The sequence below is a fragment of the Ilyonectria robusta genome, assembly GCF_021365365.1.
Source record: "Ilyonectria robusta strain PMI_751 chromosome Unknown BGZ61scaffold_6, whole genome shotgun sequence".
Lineage (NCBI taxonomy): Eukaryota > Fungi > Ascomycota > Sordariomycetes > Hypocreales > Nectriaceae > Ilyonectria > Ilyonectria robusta.
The window spans coordinates 1,100,291-1,123,186 of record NW_025764440.1 but is presented as its reverse complement, the minus strand read 5'-3'; the positions used below and the strand labels follow the sequence as shown (position 1 = coordinate 1,123,186).

At 53.3% G+C, this 22,896-nt stretch overlaps 10 protein-coding genes and 2 non-coding genes across 12 annotated transcripts; 6 read left to right on the top strand and 6 right to left on the bottom strand.

The window, feature by feature from the left end:
- Positions 1-226: 226 nt before the first annotated feature.
- BGZ61DRAFT_t89 lies at positions 227-308 on the bottom strand. The gene has a single exon. It is a non-coding gene; the product is annotated as a tRNA-Ser (tRNA).
- A 1,230-nt stretch (positions 309-1,538) lies between these two features.
- On the bottom strand, positions 1,539-2,149 carry BGZ61DRAFT_198262 (uncharacterized protein). Its single transcript, XM_046237879.1, has 2 exons — positions 2,106-2,149; positions 1,539-2,023 (listed from the first exon to the last, which is right to left on the bottom strand). The coding sequence occupies exon 2, from the start codon at positions 1,960-1,962 to the stop codon at positions 1,696-1,698; it is 267 nt and encodes an 88-aa protein (XP_046106848.1). The 5' UTR covers positions 1,963-2,023; positions 2,106-2,149; the 3' UTR covers positions 1,539-1,695.
- Positions 2,150-5,354: 3,205 nt separating this feature from the next.
- On the bottom strand, positions 5,355-6,690 carry BGZ61DRAFT_492415 (NAD(P)H-hydrate epimerase; the record flags this gene model as incomplete). Its single annotated transcript, XM_046250547.1, has 7 exons — positions 5,355-5,457; positions 5,510-5,738; positions 5,789-5,885; positions 6,167-6,261; positions 6,329-6,394; positions 6,486-6,594; positions 6,679-6,690. 7 exons carry the CDS (start codon positions 6,688-6,690, stop codon positions 5,355-5,357), a joined length of 711 nt encoding a protein of 236 aa, XP_046106847.1.
- Positions 6,691-6,837: 147 nt separating this feature from the next.
- Positions 6,838-7,727, top strand: BGZ61DRAFT_447801 (ribosomal protein S16 domain-containing protein). The gene is made up of 2 exons (XM_046245403.1): positions 6,838-7,123; positions 7,177-7,727. Exons 1-2 carry the CDS (start codon positions 7,047-7,049, stop codon positions 7,442-7,444), a joined length of 345 nt encoding a protein of 114 aa, XP_046106846.1. The 5' UTR covers positions 6,838-7,046; the 3' UTR covers positions 7,445-7,727.
- Positions 7,728-7,896: 169 nt separating this feature from the next.
- Positions 7,897-9,722, bottom strand: BGZ61DRAFT_348245 (putative amino acid transporter; the record flags this gene model as incomplete). Its single annotated transcript, XM_046240044.1, has 5 exons — positions 7,897-8,603; positions 8,651-8,810; positions 8,860-9,440; positions 9,499-9,581; positions 9,661-9,722. 5 exons carry the CDS (start codon positions 9,720-9,722, stop codon positions 7,897-7,899), a joined length of 1,593 nt encoding a protein of 530 aa, XP_046106845.1.
- Positions 9,723-10,433: 711 nt separating this feature from the next.
- On the top strand, positions 10,434-11,781 carry BGZ61DRAFT_447798 (uncharacterized protein). Its single transcript, XM_046245402.1, has 2 exons — positions 10,434-10,925; positions 10,985-11,781. Exons 1-2 carry the CDS (start codon positions 10,730-10,732, stop codon positions 11,386-11,388), a joined length of 600 nt encoding a protein of 199 aa, XP_046106844.1. The 5' UTR covers positions 10,434-10,729; the 3' UTR covers positions 11,389-11,781.
- A 186-nt stretch (positions 11,782-11,967) lies between these two features.
- Positions 11,968-12,053, top strand: BGZ61DRAFT_t93. Its single transcript has one exon. It is a non-coding gene; the product is annotated as a tRNA-Tyr (tRNA).
- A 3,294-nt stretch (positions 12,054-15,347) lies between these two features.
- Positions 15,348-15,824, top strand: BGZ61DRAFT_475921 (cytochrome c oxidase assembly protein COX16-domain-containing protein; the record flags this gene model as incomplete). Its single annotated transcript, XM_046248749.1, has 2 exons — positions 15,348-15,611; positions 15,744-15,824. 2 exons carry the CDS (start codon positions 15,348-15,350, stop codon positions 15,822-15,824), a joined length of 345 nt encoding a protein of 114 aa, XP_046106843.1.
- A 1,073-nt stretch (positions 15,825-16,897) lies between these two features.
- On the bottom strand, positions 16,898-17,376 carry BGZ61DRAFT_447791 (uncharacterized protein). Its single transcript, XM_046245401.1, has one exon. It carries the CDS (start codon positions 17,296-17,298, stop codon positions 17,098-17,100), a length of 201 nt encoding a protein of 66 aa, XP_046106842.1. The 5' UTR covers positions 17,299-17,376; the 3' UTR covers positions 16,898-17,097.
- A 2,165-nt stretch (positions 17,377-19,541) lies between these two features.
- BGZ61DRAFT_516160 (uncharacterized protein) lies at positions 19,542-20,436 on the top strand (the record flags this gene model as incomplete). The annotated part of the gene is made up of 3 exons (XM_046252282.1): positions 19,542-19,604; positions 19,824-19,999; positions 20,042-20,436. 3 exons carry the CDS (start codon positions 19,542-19,544, stop codon positions 20,346-20,348), a joined length of 546 nt encoding a protein of 181 aa, XP_046106841.1. The 3' UTR covers positions 20,349-20,436.
- An 8-nt stretch (positions 20,437-20,444) lies between these two features.
- Positions 20,445-21,379, top strand: BGZ61DRAFT_447788 (uncharacterized protein). Its single transcript, XM_046245400.1, has one exon. It carries the CDS (start codon positions 20,714-20,716, stop codon positions 21,104-21,106), a length of 393 nt encoding a protein of 130 aa, XP_046106840.1. The 5' UTR covers positions 20,445-20,713; the 3' UTR covers positions 21,107-21,379.
- A 249-nt stretch (positions 21,380-21,628) lies between these two features.
- Positions 21,629-22,628, bottom strand: BGZ61DRAFT_572211 (uncharacterized protein; the record flags this gene model as incomplete). The annotated part of the gene is made up of 2 exons (XM_046256095.1): positions 21,629-22,285; positions 22,581-22,628. 2 exons carry the CDS (start codon positions 22,626-22,628, stop codon positions 21,752-21,754), a joined length of 582 nt encoding a protein of 193 aa, XP_046106839.1. The 3' UTR covers positions 21,629-21,751.
- Between the last annotated feature and the right edge of the window lie 268 nt (positions 22,629-22,896).

Here is a 22,896-nt window from a genome sequence, read left to right as displayed (position 1 = left end):
CGAACTCATGTCAGCCGCTACTTGTGGATGATGTTGACTAGACATGCCGAACTTCCGGAAGAAATTGCAAGCGTCAAAGTCGCCATCGATTAGCGCCAAATTACCCCGGAATACGTTCATGTATGCATTCTTAATGGGTCCAGGTCGACGCCAAGCAAAATAAAACATGCAAAGAACAAAAATAATGTTTTGAGGCTATTGACAAATGACAAAAAGAAACTTTAGCCGACACAGGCCTGATTCGAACAGACGCCTCCGAGGAGATATGATTTCTAGTCATACGCATTAGACCACTCTGCCACTGTGCCTTAAGCTAGGCTTATTGTGAATGAGCGGCTCAAAACTAGGCATTATGATTCTTATCGGCAACATCATCTCTTCAAAAACGTGGCAATTGGTGAAGACTGTAGATTCCTTCAATTGTGGTAAAGTCTGAGACATGTAGAGTGCCATTTGGGGAATTCTTTAAGAGCTTATCGAACTGAAGAGAGCCCCACGGCACCGAGTTGCCCATTCGTCAAACGATGCTGAGATATATCGTCAAAATTCCCCAACAAAAGTTATAAGTGCACAAGCCTTTTCCAATTCAAAGCCCAGACATTGAAGCGTTTGCTTGAGAGAGGAATGACTTTTAAAAGTTTTCAGTTATGCAAAACAGACTGTGTACAGATTGTGTCCAGACTGTTCGGTCAAAGCTGTTGGTAACGACCCGAGCACTATGCTTTTGTGTGGACTACTACGAAAAGAAGCCAAAAGAGAATACAAATACAGTGACAATATCAACAGTGGTTTCAGCGGTACAAAATGGTATTTGTGAGGTTGTAGCTTGCAGTCGTGTTTGCGATAGAGCGGCAGAGCGCGATGTGCATGCGCACCGTTAAGTGCACGCCAACTACGGACAAATCACGGCCAACCGATCAGTGGCAATCAGGGACTGTCGGACAGGAAGATCCCGTATCTTATACGATGGGTTTTGTTTGGCTGCTGTGGCTAGTCACCGTGTAAGCGATATTTGGATGCATCGTTATTCACTGCAATCTCACGGTTGATAAGAGAAGAGTATTGCTATTCGAACGCGGAAACATTCCTATTCGTGCGCAATCATAACCTGTTTGTTTCACTAAAGCCGAAGCTAAACTAATGTACATCCCTTTAAGTGTAGCAAGCCTCCAGTTTGCACCTACTCCACAAAATCCCGACTGGGAGCCATTGACGCAGAGGAATCTGTGGCAAGAGCAGTCAAGGTGTGGTTCTGGGCTATTCGATGTAGATCTTCTTGGTACTAATAATCGATGGAACTTTTGCTGCTGCCTGTTGTAGGTGAGTACAAGAGTATGTCTCCTGTTTTCTTATCCAACTTCCGGGATATTCCTGCAGTGAACGTACTGGAGACTGACATATTTAAGGGATATGTGCAGTAGGAGGGCATATTGCTGGATGAAGTATACATCTCCCCTCTAGATTGAATAGAGAAAACGAATGGTTATTATTACATGGGATAAATACTAATCCATCCTTTAAACTTTATTTCCTAAACTGCTTTATTTTACTAGACGTTATAAGAGATACGTATCGGTACTGTGTAGGGTCGAGCATGTAGTTACAAATGCGAATAGTAATACTCTAGGGGAGTGTCTAAGAGCCTTACCTACTATAAAAACATATAAGCAGTACATTCTGGGTTATCTGCGTTCCCTAATGGTGAGTTCGATGCGGAATATCTGAACGAGACCAACCCCGTTGCCAAAGAAGACTCCAAGAACAATAACTCATCATCGCTAAAAAGGGCCTGAGCCCCGGGACTATGCTTAAATACATCCATAAAAGGGCTTGAGAGATGCCTGCAAAATACTTTGCGAGGAATTTATGATTCAACGTGCACAGAAATGATATCACGAGAAGAACCTTGTGCACAACATCAAGTGCCAACTCTATATAACGAAGTGCACAGTCTGTGGCCATGTTGCTTAGAACAAAGCAGATTGTGTAAAACTCACTTCAGAATACAATTGTGTGGCCAAGTCTACCAGGAGATTAGTTATGGTTCATTGGGGGACTGTACTGCGAGCGAAGAGGAAAAGGGAAAAATAAGCGTCGTTGCGCACCACAAAATTGAGATCCCCTGTCCGGCCCCTCAATCACCAGCAGTGGCAGGGGTGATGTACGGATTGTGGTCGCTCCCTCGGAACCGAGAGTGGAAACTGCCGGCAAAAGATCGCATCGATGGCGAGCAGCGGGAAATCGCCGGGATCCGATGAAGGGGTTCCATCGCTGCCCAAGAACCGAGACCGAGTACGCAAGGCATTCTCGAATCCTCTTTAAAATCCTATCCCGAGCGCCACCGGGGTCTTTCTTAGCGGCAATAAACCTGCATTACCATGGCACCGATGCATCCCGGCATTGGATTGGGAATACAAATGTGGCACGGATTGAACTTTTGGACCCTGAAGACAGGCGCCTGAGCTGAACAACGTGACCAAGGCAGTGTCAAAGTGACGTGAATGTCAATTCTTGACGCAGGATCCTTGTTGCGGTGCTTGCAGTTGCATGAGCACGCATGGAATCTTCTCGAGCTTGGACACAATTCGACAGAGTTCGAGATGGGGTAGTCGGATGACGTCAATGAGGCTTGTCAACTTGTCGATCATATTGACCCCACCTCAACCCACCCGGTCCGGGCGGGGACCCAGCTTGTCGGGTCCTACAGCAACGGCCGGAGCCAGCGCGGAGGACCCTCCAGAGATGGAGGAGTAAACCCTCCGCCATCAGCTAGGCGTATACTGGAGGACCCTGGAAATCATCCAGCTAGCCCGAAGCACCGGGTGAAAGCTGGGCCAGTGGACCCTCAATATCAGGCTGGATTATTGTTTCTCGCGGGTCCACCCCGGACAAGCCTCTCCGCCCCCGTTGAATGGTGCCTGGCATTGGAGCGGGACATTTCTCCCACACCGCTCGCGGACTTGCGGGTGCACAATGCGCTTGTAGGGTGCGTCCTGCCCCGCTGGTCCACACCTACCGTGTCCTCAAATGTTGTTTCGAGACACCCATGTTCAGATGCGTGCGTTGCGTCGAAGAGGGTCGAATATTGAGACCATTGAGAGAAGTGCGGAAAGCTCAGACTGAAGCAAGGATGGATTCAAGCCACAGCTTGCGCCGATCACTTCTCGGTCATCTTATATAATGGTTGAATCCTTCGGCATATGATGAATCACATTTTTAACAATTGCGCAGTGCCACATCTCCCCGTAATCAGTAAGGCTCACTGCAGTCAACGGCTCATTTACAAGGCCGTCATACTTGATTTCACATGCAACACGCCGAGAAGGAATACGCCTCACGGGAATCTTTCGGTGTGGATACACAGCATCGAATTCGATTGTGGGGGTCCTCGGTGGTCTTGAGAACCACTAGAACCATCCAGCCTTAGACGTAGTGGCTTCGTGGTGACAATTCAGAACTCTTTGTCTTACGACAGAACCCTTGAAAGCCAAGTCTGGAGGCGCCGTCAGCGCCACACCACGGCCCACCCACGTAGCTGTCAGGGCTAGTGGCCGCTAAACAAGGGCTGACACTTAACCTCCCTGGGGGAATGCGTATCAATCGGCGGTTTGCGAATGCCCTCCCGATCGTCAAGGAATTTTCTCAGCTGGCACAGACATCGCCATCGAAGGAATGTGGGGGCCCACTCGGGTCGAGACCGTCAGGGTTCAGCACCCGGTTGCATCTACCGGGAGTGAGGCACCTGAGGCTCCGCAAACTTTCGCTGGGGCCTGCTGCCAGTCACGTCGTCAGCGCTTAAGATGGTGAAGATTGTCCATTGAAATTGCAGAAGCTTGATTCAATCTCGAATGCGTATGCATCATCCTGGACGCACCTCGCAAACCGGACATCAAACAAGCATCCCGGTCCCGACGTTAGCTTCGGGTGATAAAGTGTAAGCTCCCAGTCCTGGCGATCAGTGGACAAGGAATTACAAAGATCGAGGGGTTCCAGATGATGCTGAGAACCTTGGCGGCAAATCGCTCCAGCCCCCCGGGTTGTTAGTATCCGGGCCGTTGCGCTCAACGAGTCCCCCAGAGACAGGCCGTCCAGTCTCCGTATTGAGGGACGTGTTTCGCTGCGCTAACGGCGCCCGTCTGAGGGGCCGTACGGACCAAGAAGGCAAACGAATGGAGAAAATCATGCACCTCTGCCAGCACTAGAGGTTAGATGGCGTATCATCACACCCCCTCCCCACTCACCGCACACCCTGACTCAGGCTCTCTCTCCTCGGTCGGTTCGAGGAGATTCCAAGAATCTCAAGTTGCCAACCCCCGATCAGCCATCGTATGCAAGCCGCTGCGGACAGCCCTAAGCGTGCGAGATGGGAGGGATCAAGCTGGACCCTCGGAATACTGAGAAAAGCGGATCCATTGGCATTCGCTTTCTTTTGTAAGCGCCGCAGTGCCGCCCCCGCCTATCAGGCGGGTCAAGGAGCAAAAGCTCCGGCTCATGGACTCCTGACCCGAATTAGATCAGACAGTGTTCGACCAGCATAGCTACCTGCGGACGCACAGGATTTTATTCTTTATTCAAAATGGCTCGCCGTCGCATGCCTTTGCTCCGCTGGTGTGGTGGTGTCATCCGCTGTCGCCATGTTTCTCTTTCGCCACGAGGCCGCCGCCTAGCTTGACATACTGGTATTGGGGGGGAAGTGTCCGCACGTCCTTGGCCTTGGACACGATTAAGCTCCAGCTGGGGCCCTTGTCTGAGGTGGCAACCCATCGGCCCTGTTGCCCATACAGGACATAGGACACAGACAGCGCCACAGCCTTTATATTAGCCATATCCGACCATCTCGACTTACAAGTTGCAACCACAGGCACAGCTAAAACCGTCGAGTGTGCCAGACCCTGGCTATTGATCTTTCTTTTTCTTCTTCTTCTTCTTCTTCTTCTTTTTTTCGGTCGGTTGGAGCGGGTCGCAATCGTTCATGTCGTTCGTGCAGGAATCAGTTCCTACATCAACCGTCACCAAGTCTCAGTCTGCAAGGGGCTTGTTGAAGAACACGCGAGCTCACGATAAATGTGCAAGCAGCATACGGCCGAATGCCAGGTCTGCAGGAAAGAATATCTCGTCTATGTTGAGTTCTGTCACGAGTTCCATCCTCCGCAGCTCGTTTGTCCACGGGGGATGCTGTTTGTTCGTGAGAGCATGCGGGAAGGACAATGCCCTAGTCCTGTCTGCCCCAACAGTTTGAGAGGAGGTTGTCGAGTCATGTAATATCATCCGAAGGACCGAAGGAAAACACACGACAAGAAGTCCCAAGGAGCGGCACGACCGAACCTCGATTCCCCGACATTCCTGTTTAGGCCTCAAAGTTTTCGCCCAGTCAACCCAACCTCGACAACTTGGTCGATGCCTTCATACTCGGGAACCTCGAAGTTGTACTTCTTAGCGATGGAAGGGGAAACGAAGCTATGTTAGGAGTTAGCCACAGTCGGCAGGAGAGGCCATCAGGGGTATGTACCGTCCACCGACAAAATGACGCCCCTTGAAGTGCTTTACCAACGGCTTAGGGGCCGTAAGGCTAACAAGTGCTGTAGGCATGAAGGAACTCCCGAGACCTGATTGTGGGGGACCATTTTCGATATCCCAGGACGAGGGCGCATCCACAGACATCACCGGCAGCTTTGTTTCCTGAAGAGCTCGGATCACGGCAGGGAACGGCTCGCGAACCTCACCCGAAAAGCTAAATCCTAGGCTGGGGTGTCAAAGTCTTGCCCTTCGAAGGGACCGATACACGAACCGAAAATGGCATCCACGATTTGATCTGTTGAGCTCATGGCTGACAAAAAATCTTCGACGAATGGAACGTCGAGGTCTTCCAATTGTTTTGCGAGGCGCTAAGCACACGATCAGCAGCCATTCTCTTTGGATAGATATGGGATACAGGGGAGGGGTTGTTGGATGAAGAGTGAAGGCAAGGCAGTAGGGTCCGGGAATGCCGCTTCTACCATCGACACCTCCGAGGGATAACAGGAACACACGACGAGAAACAAATCCCTAGAAACAATACATCCACTGGACTATCCGGAGCTCACGCGCAGTTTAGACTTCCAACGGTGCGGCCGAGCCCGGTCGTGTGAAGACGGTGAATGACACAAGAAAACGGGATAAGGCTTGCCTGGTAGAGGTCATTCCTGCTTCGCTTTGGGTAGAACACGGTTGGATGGTATCCATAGTGACGGAGGTGGCGAGCGGCCACCAGTCCATCACCTCCTATCGGAGATTTAGTGAGCAAAGGGTGTGAAGATACGCGGCATCCGTCTAGGCCCGCTGATCTTACCGTTGTTCCCTGGACCGCATGCGACGAGGACCCGTTGACCCTGGCTCGGGGGTTGAAAACGAAACACTAATTGCCCCGTTGATCAGTCGTGTCCCAAAATAACGCCCGTCCAGGGAGGTTGCCAAGGACGGACGTCAAATGTAAGTATGTGACTGACCTGCCTGTGAGACAGACAGACCCGCTAGTTCCATCAGCTGGTCAATGGAAAAGGCCCCGGAGCTCATGAGCTCTTGGTCTAGAGCGGCTGCTGCCTTAGCTCCAAGTGTCTAAACATGGGTGTCAGTCAGCTCGTGCAGAACATACGAGGAACGCGGAATCATTCGTGTAGTAGGTACTCCGTAGACGCATACCTTGATCGCCATCGTGAAATGACGCTTGAGGTTGTGCGAAAATCGTTAAAAATTGGTACCAATTTTCAGACGCAGGGCCGGTTATGTAAGTGATGATGCAAGTGATGCAGGAAGAAAGAAGAGTTGACGTCGTCGTTAGTTCGACGCCGTGAACTGATCTCCTCGGAGCACCGCAGCGCCTCCCGATTCATCCAGCGTTTGGGGGAAGGAGGGTGGCCCCATCCAAGCGCTGTTATTGGCTGGGGCGGCAAAACCCAAGCTCCGCTCCCGAGTTGAAATTATCCACCATCGCCATGCCACAGCTTCGACGGTGACCTTACCGCGGTCGTCAATTGCAAGAAATCGTCAATCTCTCGCCAATTGCCGCCATGGTCGTCAAGATCCGTCTCGCCCGCTTCGGGCGCCGCAACCATCCGTTCTACAATATTGTCGTCGCCCACGCCCGGTACACCCTCCCGCTTCGGCGACCGGGTCCACGAATGCTGACATCCCACGCAGGACGGCGCGCAACTCTCGACCCCTCGAGGTCATCGGCACATACGATCCCATCCCCAAGGCCGACCCGTACGACAACTCCGGCAAGCTCCACAAGGACATCCAGCTCGACCCGTTCCGAGCACGGTATTGGATCGGTGTGGGCGCTCAGCCGACCGACACGGCGTGGCGATTGCTCTCCATGGTGGGAATCGTGCCCAAGAAGGAGTTTGGCCCCAAGAAGGAACAGGGCACTAAGACCTTGACGACAAGCTTTGCGCAAGTGCGATAAACGGGACGGGACGGGCGATTGCTTGGAAGCCGCGAGGTGTATGATATGTACAAAAGCATTTCAAGGCGTTGACTTGGGTATGATGCATGCGAGGGTTTCGAGCGAAACCAGCAGCATATGATGGCCAGAAGATACCGGGCCCAAGATACTATTTGTGGTTGTTGACATCATGTCATGTGGAGGCACGCTCTTCAGCAACTGTACAATTCTGCTCTGGAGGCCAAGGTCCGGTTTGTCAAGAAACAGGGACTATATGAACGAGAATTGGATGTCATGATTAGACACTTATATTGAAACGTGTATCCAAGAACCAATGTCTAACTAAACGCCAACCCTATCTGGAAAAGCGACTACAAATTCGCTGTCAGGACTCCTCGTATGCCACCATGAACCATCTCGTAGCCAATATGCATATACTCTTCTCCGATGCGGCCGTCATGAAAAATGTAAGTCTAATGAGCGGCAGAGAAAAAAATATTGAGGACCAAGCACACGGCCATCACCACCATTCCATAAATCGCAAGCGCCAGTGATAGGCGTCGTAGATTAGCGTGGTGGATGTGCTCCAGGTCCCAGCGCCACTTCTTCCGCCATCGCCACGAGTTTGAAGTGTTGTGGGCGCTGAGGTTGCTGGCCATGCTAGCGATGCTTGCCATGCTAGCGGCACTGCGGATGCTTGTGGTGCTTTGAGCAAGAGCGGCGGACTCCTCAATATCAGACGAGGAATCCTCATCGATGTCATCATCCTCCTTAACTAAGCGCTGATGAAAGCTGCTGTCGGGGTCACTGATCTTGTAGTAGAAAAGTCCCGGAAGGATGAAACTAATCGATGTCGATCCAGTAGCGCCAACAAAGGCCAGCACACGAGCCAGGCTGGTTACCGATAAGGCGGTGAAATACGCCAGTATCAGAATAAAAGTGGTAATCACAGCAAAGCGAAGATCAGACATGGAACCCGCTGCGTGGTCACCTCGTGGTGCAGCAGCTGTATTCAAGAGTGGCGACGCTGTTCGTCCGATGGACGCCTGCGAGCGGTTAGGCCGCCACTTCATGACGGCGTCCAGAGAAGCACGACACGGGTGAACTTGTAGCGGCACCGAAAATGTGACCAGAACGACAATAGCCGCCTTGCCAATGGTCGATGCAACTCCAGTAGGGTCTGTAACACATTAGCATCGCTCGGGTAGCGAAGGAGAGACGACGTACACATTGAGACAATATTCCCAACGACGGCATTGCCGAATGTAATGTAACCTGTAATGGCTACCAAGGTATAAATGGAGGCAGCGGAACCAATGCTTATCCCTATGACACCAATAATGCTGGAGGGCGAGTTGTCCTTGAGTTCGTTCAAGATTGAGAACATCTGGGACAGTTTAGCTAGGGTCAATAAAGGGTATTTCAATAGAACTCACGTTTTGGTGGCAGGTATAAGCAAACACAACCACTGGCAGGGCGCTGAACATCTCAACTGCCCCTCCCCATTGAATGACTCGAATGCTGCGGGGGTCGGCATGCTTATCGGCTGCGAAATGATACACGACCAAGACAATCAGGTATCCAATTGAGACAAGAGCCACAAGACTGGTGTACTTGAGAGAATCAAGCCTTCGCAAGAAGCTCAGAGGAATAATGAGGAGCATGAATGCAGTAATCCAAAAGTTTCGGTCGACAAGAAACGGGATCTCGGCCGCTGCGCCTGCGAAACCAAGAACGACGCCTGGCATCAGATCGCCAATAATGATCATGTACGATACGCCCACGCCGAAGCATTTGATGGCAATTGCGGCATCGAATAGGACGGCCGCATTGGGGTACGTGATTTGCGAAAGGGCAAAGAAGGAGGCGGTTCCGCGGTCGAGATATCGGGCGCATCGCGACTGGAGATAGAGGCCAAAGGCGGAGGTGCACCCAGACCAGACGATCATCAGAACGCCGAGCATGATGCCCATATGGGACATGACCGAGGGCATGGCAAGCGTGCCAGCGCCAACAACTGTAGGGATCCGTCAGTAAGCCGCTGCCTTCGCGGGGGGGCGCATTTCGGGACGCACTCGTATTCAGCAGATTGACCACACTGCTCATGGTGGTGGCCTGGCCACCCTGGCCGCCATCCTTGTGTCCGCGGAGTCGAGTTCTACGAGGGAAATCGGGTCAGTATGGCGAGCGACAGCGCCGGGTGGCTCTGGCGACTGAAAGCCGGGTCTTACCTAGACATGACGCCGGCACTTCTCGTGTTAGAAGCGTTTCCATCAGATATGGCCGAGTAGGTCGTCATGGGGCGCCGACGTGCTCGTGGCAGCGAGGTCGCAGATTCGGCTTCGGCGGCGCACGAGACGCAATGCGCACTTCGTTATCAGTTGTGTGTACGTCTGCGTCGTGGGATGGCAGATGAGGCAGTCCGAAGAGTCGGGAGGAAGAGTCGGGAGGACGAGGCGTGGCGATTGATTGCGTCAACAGTCGTGGCTAATGTCGTGCTGTTTCCACCGCTCCAGTGCACCGTCCCGCGGCACCGAGGCCACAGAAATTCGGTCGTCGGGTCGCAAACGTGCGGTAAAGCGAGTCGCAGGCCGGTATGTCGCGAGGTTGTGGTGGTTGAGGGAGGATGAAGAAGGGCAACAGGTGCTGGTCAGGAGACGATGCTGCGCCTTGGCGGAATTCCCACGTCTGGGCCACGATCCTTTGGATTTGATGACCACTGACCAGCCAGCGACAGCGGTCTGCGGGGGCGCCGAGCACAAGCCGCCTGCCTCAGCACGCGCTGACACACTGGCTGCGCTAACACAACGGGATCGCCTCTTTCCGCGGGGCCAATCAGAGCCCTACCGCCGCTCGCAGCCTTGCTGGGGGAAGCCACAATCCCCATGGCTTCAGGGGGGACTCCAGTGGAACAGTGGCGGCTGGCTACAAGCGGCTAGGTACAACGCCCCTGGACACCAGTACAAGCACAAGCACAAGCACAACTGAGTGACGTTCACGTAAATTACCACAGGCGCATTCGCCAGGGATCAACTGCCTGGCTCATCTGCGACAGTACACCATGGCTCCACATGTCTCGCTCTCTTGTTCATGATATTGACAAACTTCCTGACCCCCCGCTCCTGCGCTTGCCGCCCGCCTCTCCCGCAACCTTGACCTCTTTGTCATCCTGTCTGTCAGTCTTTCGGTCTACCGGTCAATCTTTCGGTCTGCCGGTCAATCCCGCCATTCTGCATCAGCTTCCCTGCGACCTCGCTGCCACCGATTGCTTTGCCACCGACTGCGTTGTCACCGACTTCGCCCGCCATGGACCAGACCACCCTCTCCACCCTTGACCTGCTCGAGTCGCGCCTCATGCGCGTCGAGCATCTTCTCTACGGCCAGACCGTGTCGCCCTCCCTCGCCCAGGACTACTCCGCCGTCGAAAAGATTGGCGACCTCGAGAACCGCTTCTCCACCTTGATCTCCAAAATCCGTGTTTACGGCGAGATCCTCAAGATCTGTACGAAACCCTCAGCATCAATGCCCCTCGATCGTGTTCTCATACCCAATTTGTTGCAGATAAAACACACCCCGATTTCTTTCATGCCGCCGACCCCGCCGATCCTCCATCCGAGCTCTCCACCGATGCCATCCAATCCATCGTCCTCGCCTCTGCCTCATCATTTCCATCCACACTCTCCTCCTTGACTGCAATCAAGGACAGCCCGATCCCCGATCCAACCGAAAGCACCACCCTCATCGCATTAGGGGACCGCATGAAGGCCGTCCAGGCGACCCAAGTTGCCCAGGTAGCCGAGATGGCCGACTTACGAAGACGAAGCGAGAGAATCATCCGATCCTGGTACGAGAGTGGAGTTCTTGACAACTCAAGTGTCATGGCCGATCTAGAATCTCGGGTGGCAATCGCCGAGCGCCAGGTCAGGAGAGCAGAGAGAGAGCTAGAGGAGGAAGATGAGATATGAAACACTCAGCCCTAGCTCCGGTTGAATTAAGGTCTCCGGGGTAGCAGACATAACAAGGGGCAACCTCCCCATCGAGAGGGCGAGGGAAAACATGCACGCGGGCCGTGGTTCCTGGAAGCTTCGAATGGTGATCGTCATGAAGCCAAGATGACCCAATAGGATGGAGACCGCGGCCGTTATGAGCCAATCTCACAAAGCATGCAGAACCGCAAATCAACATGAAAGCGATTGTCGGAGAGAGACATGACGCATCCGGCAGTTTCATGCGTTGTTGTCCATGCGACAGAAGCTGAGACACATTCCAGGAGTAAACCAATATGTAGTTCCAGCAACACATATAAATGCTTATGGTACAATTAAATTACCTAATTAATTCAATCCCTCCTCATTCAACCAACCTTGAATTCATGTATATTCGTACTTCACGTTTCGATATTGCTTCTCTACCGAGCAGCCGACTCATCATGAACGCATGTGACAATGGACGAATCAGAGAGAGCACGCATGTGACAATCTCCAAGGTTGAGATCAATGAGCCTCTATGAGGAGTGTTATCGGACCCGGAACGCAACAACTCATCCCCGAGTAGCTCAGCTGGAAGAGCGTTCGGCTGTAATTGCCCCTTCGTTACCGAAAGGTCACCTGTTCGAGCCAGGTCTCGGGGAACCTGATTTTTTTGCCATTTCAACAGATCAACTTCCAAGGTCTTGTTGATTTGACTATTTTTTTTTTTTCCTCCTCTTCTTCTTACTTGGTTCAATTTGGTATGGTGGATCGGTGCGGCATACGAAGTTGTCGGGATATCCTGCGCATCGTATCTCCAGATCGTCTGACAAATGGAATACACACAAGGTCAGAGTAATGACACAGATAGAGTTGGGGATAAACACGGTTCAACGACTCAAAGGGAAAATGCTATGGTATGAAAGTTGTCACAGCATCGGCATGCAGTGGTAGTGTTTGTACAAATGGCAAGCTTACACTGACGCAAAATTCACCTCAATCAACAACCACTGGACGAATGGGTCAAGAGTGAACCAACAAACTTAGAGGACGGGGCCCAAGAAATCAAGCAAGCTGACGTCTCAGAATTGGAACCAATTAATTCGTAACGGAAGTAAAATCACCCAACACCACTCAAGAGCCAGTGATCACAAAATTGAGAGACATCATCCAACAATGGGACTTCCAGTATCATCAATCGCGGCCATTGTATGAAACAATTGCGGGGAATCGCTCCATTCGGTGGGAAATTCATGTGTAAGGCATCCTCAAGAGCAGAGGTGATGGATAGTCAATTGTGGGATGTGTGCTATCGGCTGTTTTGGTCGTCAATAGCAGCAATGCCACTAGCTCAACGTTCGAGTATCTACGCCGCTCATGAGATACATTTCGCCGCCAGCACTGTCTCAAAATCTTTGTATGTAGCGCCTTCAGCAATAACAGTTAGTCCCCCGTCGGCACGCATGGTTCTATGCCTCCCCTAAACTCGAGATCTTACACATGACCTGGCTGCTACTGTAACACTATGCTGAGATCGCGAATGATCAGTTGACAATGTTGGGTCTTGGGATTCACGATGACCATCTCTTAGTTTCTATTCCTTAGAGTGCCAAATTTTTACACGGACTCCTTGGGTTTCATTTCTTATACTCTAAAAAGCATTCGACATTTCGCTCGAGCGGGACACGCCTCTGCTCCACGTGTGTCGGGACTCCTAAAATATCGCGTAAAGTTCTTGAGCTAGAAATTGCTTTCGAGGTTACTTGGTGGCAGAATTTCTAGTTTAAATCAGCTAGGACCTCAGCCCTATCATTGCTTTCTGTCGCAGAGCGCGAGATCTAACTACAGTATTGGTCTACTGTTGGTCCCTGTAACAGCTCATCGGTCTTGTGTTTAACAGTGAAGGAAATTCTGCAAGTCATATAAAGCGTTCTCAGCATACAAAATAAATAGATTTGAGGTTCTTTGGTCTTGTACACACTCGATAACCCTCAATGGCTGCATAAACTAGATCAGCCATGTCTAGCTTACGCGGCGATGTTGTACCGAGTAGCCGCTGCTCGTGATGGAGAGTTCCATTTGAAGAGAAAAATACGGCACCCAAATCTCGACACGGCCCTTAACAGGTTGCATCCAAGCCTTAAATCCAATGCTACTTTGGTCCTTTTGGTGGAGGTGCTCAGGGATAGGTCTTGTGCCGCTGTTGTCGAAGAATGAATGTCACTCCCGTGTGGGAAGTTAAGCTACAACGCACTACGGTCTGATCCCTGTTCGTGAAGAATACTCGAAGGGCTTGTATATTTTAACAGTTCTTATACGAAGATAACTCCTTAGAGCTTAGCTTGGCCTCAACCCGAAAGTCCGTAACCAGCTTCAGAAAGGTCATTTCAACAACTTACGACATCACCAGCCACAGTAACCCTCAATTGGTACTAGAAGACTATTTCAAATTAAAACTCATTATTCACATAACTCATCTGATGCGACGAATGACACTTCTTGCCAATATTGATCAGTATCTGTGGTGACGTTGTTCACTTGTTCACGCTTTTATAAACTACCTATGAAAGGCACCTCCCATTAGAATGAGACTATCACTATAGTCACCAAAACTAATAAATACCAGTTAAGTGTCGTTATTTCTGGTATGTGAAACCAATGTGAAGGTAAATGGTAGTCAATCCTGCGCAAGTGCAGGGTAGTCGCAAGACAGATCCATCAATTGGACAGTATCACTTCGTCTAAGTGAGCTGACCGTGATGATCCACCAACTCTCAGAAAACTCACTGCGGTCGCGTGCCTATGAGTCCATATTTACGAGTGATTTGTTTCAGGCATACCACGATTGGCCGACCATGTGGCAGTCGACTATTCCATGACAGCCAGGAACAGCGTTCATGTCTCTTGCCCCACCTCCGAAGAAGGGTCTTCTTGTGTTGACGATCTCAACTCACGGCATGACAGGGAACCAGCCTGTAAAATATTTTCATCCGCCTTTTCTCTCCCTCACTTGTGACAATGGGACGAGTGAGCGGCGGTCGAGACACACCAACCGTAAATGAATACCGAAACATCACCGTGCGTTTAGGCGCTTCTCGGGACACAAAACATGGACATGGCAGCGGAGGATGAACAGGGCGAGGCTAGTCACGCGAGCAATTACCGTATTTCCGAGGAGAGGCACTATCTAAACCGGGACATGCTGGACAGGATGTCACCGAATGGAGTCTGTCGTCTCGAAGATGGAGTCTGCCATCGCACAAGATGGGGCTTCTCCTCCACGATGGGGCTCGTTCAATGGTTGTGCACGAGGTACTCGGGGGTACATGGCATTGTGTCATGCAGAATCTTCCATGGAAGAAATGAAGTGGGTTCAGGACCCTGGATTGCGTGGTCCGTGAGTGCTAGACGATGTTTTCTCGCACCATGAGGCTGAAAGAAGAAGCGTGTTCGTCTGGTCCGTGAGCTGTGGGTATGGTTTAGTTCAAAAATGGTTATTCGTTTGCGATTGAGTGGCAGAAAGGTATTCACCTTCACCACGGCGAGTCTCCACCGTGAACTCGCCCAGGAAAATAGATTCGCCGCACAGGCCATTCGCTAGTAACGGGCGACAAGAGGAGCCTTCTATCCCGAACCAATGCTTCTATTCTCGTCAGCAAATTGCAACCGCAAATCATCAGACCATCGGCCGAAAGTCGCCCAAAGCAGAACCGTCACTCCGCCCGCCAATTCTCCACTTTGCACAATCTTCTCTCGTCTCGGCGGTGGGCTTGGCGACAACCTCACCCATCCATCGTCAATCTCAATTCGCAGCCTCGTCTGACCCCGAAACGGCGCAATCCACCGGCGCAGTCCATCGCTCAAACCCACCTCCGGCCGACTGACCACGACCACCGACACGAACGACCGGCAAGCCCGCAACTCCGGACTAACCGATCAATTGACCCGCCGCAAGGATGGGCTTCCAGAGCAAGCGCTTCCGCAGCGCGGCTGAGATGAACTCCATCGGCATGCGGTATCGTCGCGTCATGAACAGGCATCCCTTCCTCATGTTCGGGCTGCCCTTCATGGCCGTCATTGTCGCAGGCTCCTTCGTTCTAACGCCCGCCACCGCCGTCCGATACGAGCGCTATGATCGCAAGGTCCGCCAGATGACCAAGGAAGAGGAGCTCAACGTCCGCCGATCCGCGAGGAAGGTGGACATGAAGGAGGAGTACTACGTGCGTCATCTCCATCATCTCCATCATCTCCGTCACCATCATGCCTATTGCGAACCCTTCGCTCTCCGCCACGTCTCGGAGGATAAGGGACATGCATGGTTGACTGGACTATGTGGCTAACTTGGCATACAGAGACTGGCTGGTAAAGATCTAGAGGACTGGGAACAGAAGCGCGTGGAACGTCTCCCTGGCGAGAATGATGGCACTTTGTGATCTGGCCACCCTTGCTTACAGCGCGCCTCAAACATGGAATACGTCAAAGACGTCATTCCCATTCGCTGATCCCGCGCAGCCAACGCAACAATCAACGTAGTTACTATGCAGCATTGGGAAACAAAACGTCACAGGGGTATGTATGATCTACGATCTTGGAGCCTGGCAATGACAGGTCGAATGGGTTTTTCTTTTTATCGGTGCACTCGGCGCAATCAGTGCATATTCCCCAGCGGATTCGCAGGGCGTGATGCTGGACAACGTAATGTACATGGTTGGAAACGCACATACTGTATAAGTTATGCGGATGCATGTTTCGTAGTTGGTAGGTCAATGACGAAATAGACGGGATGAATGAACGAAGCGCCCGATGACCAGGCGGCTTTCTCAATGTTTAACCCAGCAGCCGCGACCACGGTGTTTCAAGTTGATGGAGATGAGCAAGATCATCTATCAACTCTGGGTCCTGTCAGCATTCGCCGGCTTCACGCACTCCCGTGATCATACACATCCGAACTCCGGATTACGGGTGCCCCGGACGGACGGGATAGTTAAATCACCGTATCATCATCACCTGTCACTTCTCATGCGAGGGAGAGTCACGATGACAACCCCCTGCAACGATCTAACTCGGTACTGCTGTGGGAGGATAGCCTCGGTCGATAAGCAGCTGGACAGGGGCAGTTCGGAATTTGTAATTAGGAGGGAGGAAGCGAATCGAGAATCAATCGAGTTGTTGGCTTGGCAGTGACATGTTTGTGACTGTGACGACGGCCGGGCGGGGCCTGGTGAGGGGAATCACTTAGTAGTCCGGTACAAAGGCTGACGACGAAGTTAATACCGGTGTTCTCCGTAAAGTGGGTGTAGATCTCTGGTCTCGAGACCTCTTTAGCCCGAGGGTCAACGGAATAGTGCGAGGCCTTGAGACGCCATACCGGCCGCTATTGAACGGGAGCCCTTGCACCCCTTGAAAGACGGCCTGCGAGAGGCTAACTGCGCCCCGCCTCAATCCGTCTCGTGTGGCGGCCAGTAGACTGCGGATACGATGGGACGCCACGCGCCAAAGGACTCCGGTCCAGAGTACAAGTACTGCGTGGTAAGACATTCGTGTAGTGCTGGTGATTGGACGAGATGCGATGCAAGAGAGTTTGACTTGCAGCGCTATCAATGAGGGGCGATCCGGATCAGGTTTGTGTCAATGACGATTGCTCGATACTTGGCATGAGGGGCGATGTACGGGGTATTAAGTGGAAGTGAAAAACAGGTCCTCTTTTCAATTCAAGGAGGTGATCATCTTCGATTGCCCGCGACATTGAGATGTGTAGGCAAGATGTGCGGTCGTGAGGCGGTCAAGGTGTTTCATGTGCAGAGATGATGAGCGCGGCGTGGGTTGAAGATGAGGGGGATTCACAGGGGCTGCCCAATGAGAGATGACGGGTGAGCAGGTGGCTGAAGAGACAAGCCTAGAGAGCATCGGTGAGCTGGAGTCATTTGTGGATTTTTAGGCGGCGATCATGACTATCAGACAGAACTTAGTGCAATAGGCTTGTCTGTATGTCTCGGTGCAGCGTGTGACGATAGTCCATCACTCCGCTGTGTGGGAGGTGCGGAAAACTTTGGCCGAAGAGGGGACTGGTGGCCAGGAGGGAGTACACAGGGGTATAGGGTAATACTGGCAGTTGGAATTACAATTACAATTATATGGCGAAAGGTAAAATAAAACATGGCAAAAAAGTTGTTGTAGTATATAGAATTGGGTGACATGTAGAGTAAAGTACTGTATGTACTTAGTATCTGCTCCATATCTCGTAAAGGGGATCCGGCAAAGGACCGAACACTCTCAAAGAGCAAAAGTCAAACCACGAACCTATACACACGATTCAAATTCGATACGAAGCGAGGGCGTCGTGGACCGGCGACTAACAGCCAATGAAAAGCAAAGCATACTCGAGATTAAGTTGACTTACTTGCGGCCACGCAAGCCTTTGCCCAGACTCGGCCATGGAGTGAAAGGTTGTTGTCGCTAGCTACGCCTTCGCCGTGACTGGCTGCAAACTCTCAGCGTCGGCGATGCTGAAAGACGACTGGCCGGAGATGCGGGCCTTGACTGTCGGGTCCGACATGGTATCTCGGGATGGGATGGGGGCTCAGCTCAGCTGGGAAGGGTTGCAGGTGGAGGCTGGAGACAGTGGAGGACTTGGGAGGCAGCTTGCATGGGTCTTCACTTTCGGGGTTGAAAATTAGTAAACAATTTCGTCGATCATCCCCGGATGTAACGCAAAAAGCATGTCATCCTCTCCAAAAAAGACCCTTCAGTCAATCAGAGCGGCCAATTCACCCTTCTTCTCGCTACCGTGAAGCAACCCCCTGCCAGCCCTTCGGAGACAGCGTCGCAGCGGCCGTCCATCTGTCCCAGCTGGATGGGTTTGGGCTGGCTGATGGCCGGGGCCGGCTCTGGCAGCCTGGGATGTTTTTCTTTTGCGCAGGCCCAGGCCGGTGGAGGCCCTGGGCCATGCAGGCTGCAGCTGCTAGATGAGATTGGAGATGTGCGATGGAGATGAGATTGAGCTGGAAAAACAAAGGCGGGCGATGCGAAGAAGCAAAGCCACCACCACACCGATTCCCAACGAGCCGGCAAATCTCGATTGTGATGCTCCACACTCAGCACGACAGCGACGACGAGGACCCAACCAAGAGCCTTGTCGAGTCGAGTATCAGCCGTCCTGGACAATGAATGGCTACTGGCTCGTTGTTCGGCTAGCTGGGGAGCTGGACGGACGACGCCACGCCCGTAGTGCTGGGGCCAACGAGAGCCAACAGATGCCAAATGTGCTAGGGATGGCCGGTTGGTGATGGATACCGGCAGTACATGATTGCATGCATGAAAGCTGCTCGTGCATGTGCTACTTGATTTGAAAGCTCGAAGCGTGCATTACGCTTGCGGCGACATCTGAGGGGCATAGGGGCTTCAATCTCCGGTGACAGCCCGTCTTCACGATCGTTCACGAGCCTTCACGGGATGGGGAATTCTGCCAAGGCCCCCGCAGAGACAACCACTGCCGGGTGCAGACGGAGCACGGACGAAGTGAGGAACGGACTGGCAAGCTATGGGACGGGGCGGGACGAAAGCGTGCGCGCTATCAATCTGGCGGTGAAAGTCTTCGCAAGAACGGGCAAGACACTCAGAAGGGGGGCATCGGAATCTTGCGAAGCTTGGCCAGGCTTGGGCTTGCGGGAACACTCCACCTTTGGAATCCTTTAGCGAGAGTCAAGAGCGTGGCGTGCCTGACTTACGTTTTGACCCCGCGGATAGCGTGACGACCGGGCGAGTGATTAACGCGTCGCTGAGGAATGTCGAGATTGAACTGAGACGGATGGGTGGAGGAGGCCAGCATGCAAAAGGCGATGATCGACGGCATTGAGAAAAGAAACAGTCGAAGAGTCAGAGTGAACGAGGCGGCGAGACAGGACTGTGCTGAGGCAGAGGCTAGATGGACCGTCGACAGGAAGTAGAGACATTCACACGAGTAGAGACACAGCAACGGAGACATGGAATTGCGGTGAGGACGACATGTGAGGCGCTCACGGGACGTTTAGATTGCGGAACGTTCTCCCCTTGAGTCAAGAGGCTTGCGCGGACTGAATGTCTGTCTGTCCATTGCGTTTGAGGAGCAATCCCGCGCAGCCTGAGTGGTTGCCGGCGGAATTTAGCATGCCATGGCGAGGGGGCAGAGGCTGAGAGGTGCATCGGTGGCATGGGGTAGTCTATGCATCCTGCAGGTGAGATTGACATCCTAGGAGGGGGAGGGGCTCGCTCGCTCGCTTCATGTGCGTGATGGACGATGGGCTGCAGGTACAAGGCACCGCACGCAACTAAACCCAGCGATGGGCCCGATGGCAGCCTTTCAGCTGCATCGTCGCCTGCTAATCTGGCATCCTACGCTCTCGCTGGTCAGGCACAGCGTTCCCACTCGGCAGTCTAGCATACCTTGGTGCTAGCCTCGTGCTCCTCGTGCTGGAAGCGGCGTAGCAAGCACCTCGAGCTGCAAGGGAGACAACCCGACAAAGAGCCAAAGGCCACCTAGAGAACGCCACGCCGATGCCCCAGGTCACTGTGCCCCTCTCTCACCCAGCGCCCTCCCTCGCTCACCGATTTTACAGAATGAGGCGCATGTGTAAGTAAGCCGGTACATGGGAGGCACATTCTCGCCGAGTAGTCACCCACACGCTCACACGGCAAACGGCATCACGAGGCTACACTGCCCCCACTCGCACTTTACGGCAGGGCTTGGCGGCCGCGCACCGGTGCCTCGTCCGTCCGGCGCCGGGCCTCGCTGGCTCTTCGTCCTCGTGGGATTCTGCTGCAAGGGAGATCGCCCCGAGGGATTAGTCTGTGAGATAGAGAGCGGCGGGAACGAGGAACCTGCCGCGCGACGGGGCGGTGAGGGCAATGAGGAAATTGGAGGTAACTTGGTGATGGGACGGTGCGGTACGGGCAGCAATCGTCGTCTGATGCGGCAATAGATCGAAGCCCGAGCCGAGCCAGCGAACAAAGGGAGCCTTGGGCCGGCTGGGGCGTCGGAGCTGCGGTAATCCGGACGTTGAGGCTGAGGGAGGGAGGGAGGATCAATCAATGGATAATTTTGTGGTGACGTCGAGGCCCAGTTTGGGCCCTGGACTAGGGCCTTTGACCGGGGCCTGGCTCAGGAACAGGCACAGAAACAGGCACAGGCAACAGGAACAGGAAACACGCAGGCTCGAGCCAGGACCACCCGTTGCCAAATCCAGGTCCCAGCTGTCATCTGATACACCTTACAGGTGCTGCCACTCAGATGAGGGCTGCGTTTCGTTTCGTATCTAGTTAGGCCTAGATCTTGGCCTCTCTCGCGATGTATGCCTTTTTCCTCACGTTGAGACTCGGACTCGAGGTTCGAGGCTCTTACCTGCATCACACGGTGCTCTCAGCTCCAAGGACTATTGTGCCAGTCAAGACACTGGCGAGGACGCATGCCCAATCAACCGAAACAAGGCCCAGATCTAGAATTGATAATGCCCGCAAAAGGAAAAAAAAAATTGACATGGTCCATCCTGCCGCAGATGGGACATGCATGCACTCAAGCTCGCGCTCGCGCTCAACCTGCCTACGCTCTCACGAGTTCACGCTTTTCGCGTCGCAGGACAAGACAGTGTTGGTTGTCAGGCGAGACACCTGCACTCGCAGTCACAAACACGCAGCACGCCAGCGTCAAGAAAGCGTTCTGGGCCCGAATCTCCAGGGCTGACCCCTCACAGGTTTGCTTTTTTCTTGCAAGTTGTGCTCGCGCAGGCTAGGAGCTAAGAGGTTTCCTTTGTCCTACACTTCAGCCTGCCAGGCCGCGCCGCACATCGGTCCCACCGTGCAGGCACCCCGGTCTCCATCTGCCAGCGTGGACTGTGGGCGTGACTACCCCCCCCGGACGCAGGGATGTGGCATGTCGATGTAATTGAATTGGATGACTGAAAAGAAAGAAGAGTCAATAGATGGCTGGCTGGGCCGGCTGGCAGCATGGGAGATGGCCAGGCAGGAAGGGCTGGTTGCTGGGGAATGCGCAAGGCAATAAATTGGAATATTGGCAAATTAATTACGGACGAGGCATCGTCCGGGCGTAACTCGACCTGTTCGCGGCGAACGCGGGAAGAAGGGCGCCCACAACCCCAACCGGTACGAGGCCGCACGCAGACGGGCTTGCTTCACTGCTGCGCTTACGCCTCACCTCAGCAAGGCCGGGCCGGGCCAAAAAATCCGCAACATCGTTTTTTTGGTGGCGTCTTGCGGTCTGCGGTTTGGAGTGGTGGTAGCGCGCACGGGAGCCCAGGCACGAGAGACAAAGGAAGTCGGTGAAGGGCCATGGGGAAGCCCGGAAGCGGAAAGACAGGAACGGGGTAACTCAAGCCGCGAGACACACGCGGGCGGGCGGGCGCAAGCTCAGGAACGGAGCACGAAACAACCACGGGCGAGGAGAAGATGAGCAGGAAGTCTGAGGCCCGCCTTGTTCTGCGGCAATCTGAACTCTCGACAAGCAAAGGCATGTCTTGGTGATAGTTTGGCGGGTACGCAGAGAGCCGGGTGGAGTTTCGGAGCCAAAAAGCAAGCGAGCGAAGCGCAAATGCGAAAAACCTACGACGCAGCCGGAGCGAGAGAAGGGCAACGAGGTTACAGCGAACGAACCGGTACCCAGAGGTACCTCAGCCTCTCGTCCCGTCTCTGTGAGAGCAGCGAGCCAAGCCCATGCCAAGCCCCCAAGGGTGTGGATCGGGGGGGAGTGGGGAGGAGCAAGAGGCCCTTCAGTGAAGTCCGTCGGCCTGTGGATGGCGCTGCGAGTCCGTCCGGAGCAGGAGAGGAGGGTTGCAGAGGGCGTGGTAGCGTGGACGTGTGGGCGGCGAGACGGCGAGATTCCAGAGGATGATGATGCCGATGATGACTTGGCAGCTGGGATATGGCGGGCCGGGCAATCAAGGCCGAGATGGTATACACGGCAACCCGATCAAATGTTGGGCCGTCAACACGTTTCTCTTTTCTTTTTCGGCCATCTCATCTTCCTTTCTGCTGCTTCCGGTGCACGCCAGGTCGGCCAGTTCCCAGGCCCCCCGTTCCCAGGCGGACAGGGATCGCCCTGTGCGTGATGCCGCTGATGCGAGCCACTCTGTGTGGGTGGGGCTACGAAGTCATCGCAGGACCGGGGGTGTCTTAGCATGGGACCGGGGGCTTGCACTTACAGTCTTGCACCCACACCGATACATGCCTGAGCCTTGGGTGCGCCCCATGCCAGTGCCCAGTGCCTTGCCTAAGTAGGTACCACTGCTGCCCCCCTGTCCTGTCCCCGTCCGACCTTACGTAGGAGTGGAGAGTACGTAGCCTTGCTCCCGGCTCTGACGGCCGGTGACGTCCACTTTCGCCTTCGCCTCTCATCGCCCACGTCTTTTATTTATAGAGTTGGGACGCCCCCCGATGCCTGGGCTAGTCTGTCCTGTCAAACTCGACGACTGTTGCCTCAGTGAGCATCACCGGTTGATTCATCACTCTTACTCTAAT